Here is a 10,000-nt window from a genome sequence, read left to right as displayed (position 1 = left end):
GCGGTTAATCAGTTCTTGTATATTGATTTCTTGGTCTTTTTTATCAATCGAAAGTAGATGTAGTTTTGTATTATTATTTTATTATTATTTTTTATTTGTTTATTTATTTTTACCAAGAAGAAAGAAAGGTATTTTGAAATTGCCGCTGGCTGCGCTTCCCGATGTTGCTTTATTTTCGTGTTCGGATGTCGGTTAGCCTTTGAGCGTTTAATTAGATTTTGTATCTTAATTTATTGGCCTTTTGTATCAACTGTATTCTTGGAAGTACCAATAACAGCAGCAGCATTACCGTAAGTAGATGTAGTTTTTTATCTTATTTTTTAATATTATTATTATCTACTTATTTATATATCTTTTACCAAGAAGAAAAAGCGTATTTTGAATTTGCCGCGGGCTGCGCTTCATGATGTTTTTTTTTTTATTATAAGTTTTTTTAAATTTAATCTATTAGTCTTTTTCGGATTCCAGATTTCGCTTAGCCTTTGAACGCTTAATCTGTTTTTCTTTTTTTTTCTTTTTTTGTGTTAAATTATTATCCTTGGAAGTACCAGCAATAACATACGTATATGTAATTAGTCTTTTTATCCAAGAGGAAATGGAGTTTGAATCTGATCCACTTGTTCATTTTTTGGTTAATCTTTGAGTATTTGATTTGTTGTGATTTTCCTTTTATTTTTTTTTATTTTTTTTCATTATCATATTCCTCATTAATGGTTGTAATGCTAATGGCAATAACATAAATATAATAAGTATATTATTATTGTTAATCTATTATTATTATGATTAAAACATTGTCATTGTCATTATCATTCTTATCATTATCATCATCATCATCATCTTTATAATCATTATTATATCTGTTATTGGTATTGCCGTTATTATTATTGCTATTATTATTATTGCTATCACTTTCAATATCTTACTCATTAGTACTATCATTATTTATAGGACAATTATCCTTACCATCATTATCATTATTGCAATTGATACTGGCATCATTATCGTCATTATTATTATTTACATCATTATTAGTTGTTGAGTTGTTCTGGACAGCTCTCCTCGCTTCCATTTTTCTGTTTCTCTAAAAAACATTATCATCATCATCATCATATTACTACTATTATTATTATTATTATCATTATTATTATCATAACCATCATCATATTTCATTTAATATTATTATTATTTTTAGATTTCTCATATTATCCCTTTATGTTTACGTGTATCATCAGTAGTAATGATATCTTTTCTTTTCTGGGAAGAGAAGAAACATGGGAAAAAGACGGATATTCTCGTCTCTCTCTCCCTTTTATGGAGTTTCAGGTAACTTTTTATATTCTTGGTATTTCGATTTATTTAGTTGTTTTTTTTCTATTTGTTTCTCTATTTATCTTTTTCTCTGGTTGGTATCGTTACTGATATCAGTTTTTCTTCAGTTCAGCAGATGGTGACGGGGATGCCCTGTCTTTCGTCTCTCTCTCACAAATATATTCACAGCACACACACACACACACACACACACGCACACACACACACACACACACACACACACACACACACACACACACACACACACACACACACACACACACACACACACACACACACACACACACACACACACACACACACACACACACACACACACACACACACACACACACACACACACACACACACACACATATATATATATATATATATATATATATATATATACACAAACATGAAAATATACAAACGTACAAACACTGATAGTAAGTTACTCTAAAATCCATAAACGAGATCCATTATTCCTAGAAATAATATGCCATTAAAAATAATGATAGCCGGCAATGCTACCAATAAGAAAACATTATAGTAAAAAATGAATGAATAGATAAAAAAGTACGCAATAATAAAAAACATTAAAACGGAGAGAAATAAAATGAATGAAATTAATGAAAATAATATAAAAAAGGTTTCCATGAGACTGACACCTTGCTACATAATTAAATGACTCATTGGAAAACAAAATACAACACTACAGCATTATGATAACAAAAGACCACAATTCTACAATACCAAGATCCTAAAAAGCCGACATTCCGCACTACCAGAATTCTACAACTCAGCATTACAACGATACTTAAATAGTACAGTGCCACTCCATAGAATACCACAGTATGACTATACACACCCCAGAACTGTGTTAAAATACCACATTACCTCTCCATAAAAGACTACAGTACTACCCCATACACACCTCAGAACCATCTTGAAATACTTCAGTATCACTCCATACACACTTGAGAACCATCTTGAAATACCACAGTACCACTTGATACTCACCTGAGAACCGTCTTAAAATACCACTTCATACACACCCCAGATTCGTCTTAAAATACCACGATACCACTTCATACACACCCCAGATTCGTCTTAAAATACCACAGTAACACTCCATACACACCTGAGAACCGTCTTAAAATATCACTGGTACTGTGGTATCTTAAGACTCCATACCACTCCATACATACCCTAGAACCATCTTAAAATACCTCAGTATCACTCCATACTCACTTGAGAACCGTCTTAAAATACCACACTACCACTTGATACACACATGAAAACTGTCTGAAAATACCACAATACCACTCCATACACAGCCTTGAAAAGGCTCAAAATACCACGATACCACTCCATACACACCTGAGAACCGTCTTAAAATACCACAGTGCCACTCCATACACACCTGAGAGCCGTGCAGCATAGTTCCCAGCAGACAACAGGAAGCCAAGGCGCCTATGCTGACGACACCCAAGAAGGCGGAGTTCCTTAGCCTCGCTTGGTAACGTTCGTAAACGTTTTTCAGCTCCATGTCTGGAAAGGAAGAAGAAAAAACGTTTTAGTGTTTTATCTTATATGTGATTTGTTTTGTGTTATACACGTTTTTTTCACGTTTTTTTCTTATACGTTTTATTGTCTTTTTTTCTTTTTTGTGATAGTTTTTATGTTTTTTGTTTTTGTTTTCTTGTTTTTATGTGTTTTATTTGGCTTGTTTATTCATCTATTAGATAAGGGCTTGATTTGACTGTCTGTTGATTGATCAGTTAATTAACTTGTTTATTTCTAATCTGTGTCTTAACTGATTCGTTTTGTTTGTTTGACTTGCTTGCTTATATTGTGGATGGTGGAAATACGTTTGACGTTAAAAAAGGTTATGTGGTGATTTCTATATGTCGGATGAGATTTGTATAGCTTGGTATGAATTCTGTGAATCCGAACCAATAGGTCTTTGAATGATCTAAAAAGTTTGTGTCAAGTTGTACAATATTCTATAACAAAGGGTTTTCACAGAACACTACAGCGTTGGTTCATTCTAACGGGTGCTGGATTTCCTCTATGTCTCTGTGTCTCTCTCTTTCGCTCTCCCCCAACCCATCTCTCTCTCTCTCTCTCTCTCTCTCTCTCTCTTTCTCTTTCTCTTTCTGTTTCTTTGTCTCTCTTTCATTCTTTCTCTCTCTCTCTCTCTTTTTTTCTCTTTCTCTCTCTCTCTCTCTCTCTCTCTCTCTCTCTCTCTCTCTCTCTCTCTCTCTCTCTCTCTCTCTCTCACTCTCTCCCTCTCTCTCACTCCCTCTCCCTGTCTCTCTCCCTCTCCCTCTCCCTCTCCCTCTCCCTCTCCCTCTCCCTCTCCCTCTCCCTCTCCCTCTCCCTCCTCTCCTCCCTCTCCTCCCTCTCCTCCCTCTCTCCCTCTCCCTCCCCCCCCTCTCTCTCTCGTCCTTCTTAAGAACGGAATGGAGAGATTCCCGTAACATTTTAAAACCGGGAGACTCCGTTTAAAGACTCTTCCTCTGAAAGGTTATTATGAAAAATTTTCCTTCTTACCATTAACCTTTCTTTCGATAATGGAAAACTTTTCATTTTCTCTTTTGTTTTCTTTTTCTTATGTTTCTTTTATTTTTACTATTGTTCACGTTGCTTTTTCATGTTTCTGTTTCACTTTATTCTTTTATAAGTTTCTTTTTACTTTTTTATGCTTCTTTTTTATGTATCCTTTCTTTTTTTACGTTTCTTTTTTTAACTCTCCTTTTTTTGTTTCTATGTCTCTTTTCTTTAGTTTTTATTACCTCTCTTTTTTACCTTTCTATTTTTTCCTTCTTTTTTTCTATTTTTACGTTTCTTTTTTAACCTTTTTTTTATGTCTCCTTTCTCTACTTCTCATTACCTTTCTTTTCTACCTTTCTATTTTCTCCTTCTTCCTTTCTTATTTTTTGTTTTTATGTCTCCTTTCTTTACTTTTTATTACCTCTCTTTTCTACCTTTCCTTTCTTCTCTTCTTCCTTTCTTATTCTTCTCTCACAGCGTCTTAAGCCCTCACTCTGGCGTCTCCCTCAACATCGCAGTCTTCGGAGATGAGCTCCTTCTCAGTCGATATGAATCATAATGGCGGAGGATTATGACAGTTATTATGCAGGCTATCATCTCGTTTCCGAGGGGAGTTTCGAGGGTTTAATTCCTGGAGGTGAGGAACAATGTCTTGGATTTTTTTTGTTTTCTTTTTTTTTACGTTTTCGTTTTTATTCGTGTTTTTTTTTGAGTTGTGAGTGAATGTTTTTTTTTTTTTTTTTTTTTTTTTTTTGGGGGGGGGGATTTGATTATTCTCGTTTTGATTCTTTTTTTATGTGATTTAGGAGTGAGGGGAAGGGAAGGGGTGTGTGTGGAAAGGGGAGGGGAGTGAGGGAAAGACGAGGGAAATGAGGAAAAGGGGAGGGGAGTGAGGGAAAGGGGAAGGGGACAGAGGGAAAAGGGAGGGGGGTGAGGGAAAGGAGAGGGAGAGTGAGGGAAAAGGGAGGGAAGTGAGGGAAAGGGGAGGGGAGTGAAGAAAAGGGAAGGGGAGTGAGGGAAAGGGGAATGAAGTGAGGGAAAGCGGAGGAAAGTGAAGGAAAGACGAGGGAAATGAGGAAAACGGGAAGGGGAGTGAGGGAAAGGGGAGGGGATTGAGGGAAAGAGGAGAGAAATGAGGAAAAGGGTTAGGGAAAGGGAGTGAGAAAGAGGGCCTTGGAGTGTAGGGAAGGAGAAAGGATGGAGGGCAAAGGGAGGGGAGTGAGGGGAAGGGAGGGGGCTGAGGAAAAGAGAAAAGGGGAAGGGAAGGGAAGTGAAGAAAAGGGGAGGGAAGTGAAGGAAAAGGGAGGGAATGAGGGAAGAGAAATGAAGCAAAGTAGGGGGAGTACAGGGTAGAGGAATGTAAGGAGAGGGAAAAAAGGACTGGAGTACACAAGAGTACGAACCAATAAAAAAAGATAAAAGAAAGATTCCAAGGTGTGGAAAAGAGAGGAATAGGGAAGTGAAAAAAGAGAAAATAAGGGAGAGGTGTAGAGGGAATCCAGAAGAAAGAGAGAAAGAAAGAGAAAAAGAGTAGTACACGCTGATTTTGCAGGGATACAGGTGTAGAGGGAGCGAAGAAGAGGAGAGAGAGAGAGAAAGAGAGACAAAGAGAGGAGTAGACGCTGATTTTGCGGCGATTCCAAAGTGAGAAGGGAGAGTAGGAGAGGAGACAAAATGAGAGAGAAAGAGAGACAAAGAGAGAGAAAAAGGAGTAGATGCTGATTTGAGGTGAAAGAGAAAAAGAGGAGTACACGCTGATTTTGCAGGGATACAGGTGTGTAGGGAGCGTTGAAGAGGAGAGAGAAAGAGAGAAAGAGAAGAATAGACACTAGCTATGCAGTGATTCCAAGGTGTGGCGAGAGTGTAGAAGAGGAGAGAGAGAAAGAGAGAGAGAGAAAGAGAAAGAAAGAGAGAGAAAGAAAAAGAAAAAGAGGAGCAGACGCTGATTTTGCAGTGATTCCATGGTGTGGAGGGAGCGTAGAAGAGGAGAAAGAAAGAGAAAGAGAAAAGTAGACACTAATTATGCTGCGATTCCAAGGTGTGGAAGGAGGGAAGAAGAGGAAAGAGAAAGAGAAGCTTATACGCTAGTTATGCGGTGATTCCAAGGTAACAGATGAGGTCCCTTCATTAGCGTTTGAGAGTAAATGAAACCTTAAGTAAACTGTTGCCGTTATTAAGTGCAGGGGCTAATGGCTGCCCTGCCTTGGGTCCAGCCGTATATTGGTGACGTTTGCTTTCATTAGAGGTCTAATCACCCCGCCTCTCTCAGACCGTTCGTGGGATAAAAATAAAAAAGGATTGCCTTAAAAGATAAAAAAGGGAAATTATGATTTGTTGAAGATGTATGAACAGCTTTTGTAATCGTTATAGGTTTTGTTGTATCGATTTTTCAGTCCAGAAAAATCTGTCAATTAAAGGTTTGTTAAAGATATATTATTAGTGTTTGTAATCATTGTAGGCTTCGTTGTTCCAATTTTTCAGAAAAAACATGAATTAGATTGAACGAAATTATGGAAATGATGATATAAAGTTAAATACGACAGTGATATAAGACAATATAATAAGAATTATAATGATCATAATAAACAACAGAAAATTTTTATTTCTTTGTTCAATATCCTTTGCAAGGAAAGAAAGTAGGTGTTACCAGTAGGTATTTAAACGTCCATCAGTCCAGTCAACTGCAACAAAGATGATAAATAAAAAGATATTCCGTCAATAACATGTCATAATCATTCATCATAATATGACTTCCTCGAAACCATACAGTCCTATGAACTACATGGAAAAAAAAAAATATATATATATATACATTTGCTAATAATCATCATAGGTCTGCACAGAAGCCCATCCAAAGCACCATACTATGAATAATCTAATGATATCAACTGCGATTAATTAAATAAATCGCCAAATAGATAAACCAAATTAATGAAAAAAGTCATCATCTAATCGCAAGAAAATGACTCTTAACGGGTACATTAATAAATGATTAAGAATTATACATTTAGCCCTTTACACAAACCCATTTATTTGCAAGAAGGTAGGTCTTTCAAGTTCTCACATAATAACCAAATAATAACGATAAATTACAAATGAATGGATGATAAGGATAGTAAAAATATACAATAGAATTATTAATAAAAAATAAATCATATATTCCTAAGAAATCATATATTCCTAGGTAAGTGGTCTGAGTTTGAATATCAAGCAAAGTAATATTAATACTGAATTAATTAATGACATTAATATCTATATGTTCATGAAACCAGTCAACTGCAATATAGATGATGAATAGAGAAATAGATGATATGTCATAATGATTCCTAATTTCAGAACGACTTTAAAAAATCGAGTTAAAAACATCTAATGACTGTGATAAACATTTATTCATATGCAATTAAAGGCCATATGCAGTCAACTGCAGCAGAAATAATAATATTTATAAAATGCTAACCTTGAAAATTAGTAATACAATATACATAAGACATAAATGAGTGAGAATTTAATAAATAACTAAATAGGCAAGTGAATAAATTAATACTTGGACGAATGAACGAGTGAATAGATAAATAGATAAATAAGTAAACCTTAATAAAAATGTAATAACATTAATATTCATTGAATATCTTATAGTAGTTATAATTAAATCCCTATAAATGTAAGTACAGGAAAACAAACGATTTCAGTGATAACATGCCAACCAAAATTAATAAAACAGACGAAATTAATCACAACGATGATTATTTCATCATAAAAATAAAACTGATAAAAGCTTAAGGATTAGTAATAATCATTTATCCTTTTAAAACGACTTCATTGAACTAGAAAAATAATGGTAACAAACACACACGCGCTTTATGATAAGCATGTATCCCCTAAGGACGACTCCATCCAATCTATTGCAACATAAATAATAGATAAATGAATAGATTAATCTTGAAAATAACTATCCACTGATCCCCAATAAATCGCACTACAAATGATAAACAAGTAAATAAATAGAGAAAATTCTCTTAATAGCTAAGACTTTCCTCCAAGAACCAGAAATTATAATAAAAAAATAACCCTCATAATGAGTAATAGGTAAATGAATTAATAATTAAATCCTGATAATAGATTCTTAGTTATCCTTCAAGGACGACTCAATTCAATACATTGCATAAGAAAACAAAAGAAAATTAGAGAAAACCTGATAACTACAAATAGGCAGTTATCCCTTAAAACGACTCCATTCCATTGACAGCGAAAATAAACGATAAACAAACTAGTAAATAAAACCTAAGAATAATTCATTCACGACTCCTTGATTCAGACATAATGATACAAAGTAAATGATTAGTAATAACCATTTATCCCTCGAGAATCAAGTTAACTGAAACATATATAATACAAAAAAGAAGAAGAAAGTGCTAGGCAATTATCCCTTAAAACGACTCTATTCAATTAACCGCGAAAATAAATGATAAGCAAATGAATAAATAAACCCCTATTGATAATTTATATATTTATGTTAATAATGAAAAGAAAGTGATTAGTAATAAGCATTTATCCCTCCAGAACGTCTCCACGCAGTTCATCGAAGCATTATTAAACAAACACATAAAATACTTAATTAAATAAATATATAAACCCGAATAATTTGTAATAAGCATTTATTCACTGAGAACGCCTCAATGCAGTTTATTATCATATAGAGTGTAAACAAACAAATGATCAATCAAATAAACAAATAAACCCGAATATTTAGTAATAAGTATTTATCCCCCGAGAGCGCCTCACCGCAGGCAATTGAAACATCTTTATTGCACATTAATCGAATAAACTGGGACATGGAGAGATGGATATCAACATCTAATTACTTTATCTCAGGCACGCACACACACTCACACACACACACACACACACACACACATACACACACACACACACACACACACACACACACACACACACACACACACACACACACACACACACACACACACACACACACACACACACACACACACACACACACATACTTTTCCTTAATTTCGTTCTGCTCAATTTTGAAGAATTGTTTTTTACTTTTTCCCCCCCAATCTTACGCTCTTACGTCCGCAATGAAAATGGCAAATGAATAGATAATGAAATAATTAAATAAACCCGAATAATTAGTGATAAGCATTTAGCCCCCGAGAACACCTAAATGCAGGTAATTATAACATAAAGTGTAAACAAACAAACAAATAAATAGTTAGTTGAATAAATAAACCCGAATAATTACCAGTAAACATTTAGCGTACATAGAGTGTAAACAAAAAAATAAATAGATAATAAAATATAAAATTAAATCCGAATAGCTGGTAATAAGCACGTATCCCCCGAGTATAACTAAATACAGTTAATGGAAACATAGAGTGTAAACAAACAAATCAATATTTCATTGAATAAATAGATAAACCCGAATTGTTTGTAATAAGCATGTACCCCCCGAGGCTAGATCAGTAGTAACTCGAGGAGGTCATGTCAGATTTTGATGACGTCACAAATGTTTTGGAAAAAGCACATAGGGTTTATTTTGATGATGGCGGCACCCACGACCGGATAGCTGGCAAGAATTATACCTACAAGTGAATGGACAATTTTATTGCGAAATTGATGATGTTGAAATTACGAAGTCGAGTCAAGCCAAAAGCTTATATTTTTTACTCAGCTTGAAGGAATTATGTATACCTACTTTTATTGATACCTCCATGCACTCAATGAATGAATGAAAGGTATTTAATGTGTAGGATACCAGACCAACAAGACTTTAAGAAACGCCGGAAAAGCCATTGAAACGTTAACACTGTTGGATATTGTACAAAATGTAAACTTCAACATGTTCTATTCTAAAGATAGCCCGGCCTGGTCTAGCCGTTCCCCTCAGTGCAGTTAATTATAACAGAGTGTAAATAAACAAACAAATAGTTAAATTAATAAACCCGAATAATTAGTAGTAAGTTCTCCATGCAGTTAATTATAGCGTAGTGTAAACAAGCAAACATAAATAATTGAATAAGTAAATAAACCCGAATAATCAGTAATAAGCATTTACCCCCCAAGAACACCTCAATGCAGTTAATTGAAACAGATATTAAACAAACAT

At 34.5% G+C, this 10,000-nt stretch overlaps 1 protein-coding gene across 1 annotated transcript in view; it reads right to left on the bottom strand.

The window, feature by feature from the left end:
* The window catches only part of LOC113818732 (adenylate cyclase type 2), a gene marked incomplete at its 3' end in the record, with an annotated part of 281,689 nt that overhangs the window by 31,360 nt on the left and 240,329 nt on the right, over nucleotides 1-10,000 (bottom strand). The window contains 1 exon segment of the mRNA XM_070118763.1: nucleotides 2,735-2,862. Within this exon segment, the coding sequence (XP_069974864.1) occupies nucleotides 2,735-2,860 (126 nt within the window).

This window comes from Penaeus vannamei, chromosome 4, assembly GCF_042767895.1.
Source record: "Penaeus vannamei isolate JL-2024 chromosome 4, ASM4276789v1, whole genome shotgun sequence".
Lineage (NCBI taxonomy): Eukaryota > Metazoa > Arthropoda > Malacostraca > Decapoda > Penaeidae > Penaeus > Penaeus vannamei.
The sequence above is the reverse complement of the archived record's forward strand: the minus strand, read 5'-3'. Positions and strand labels throughout refer to the sequence as shown.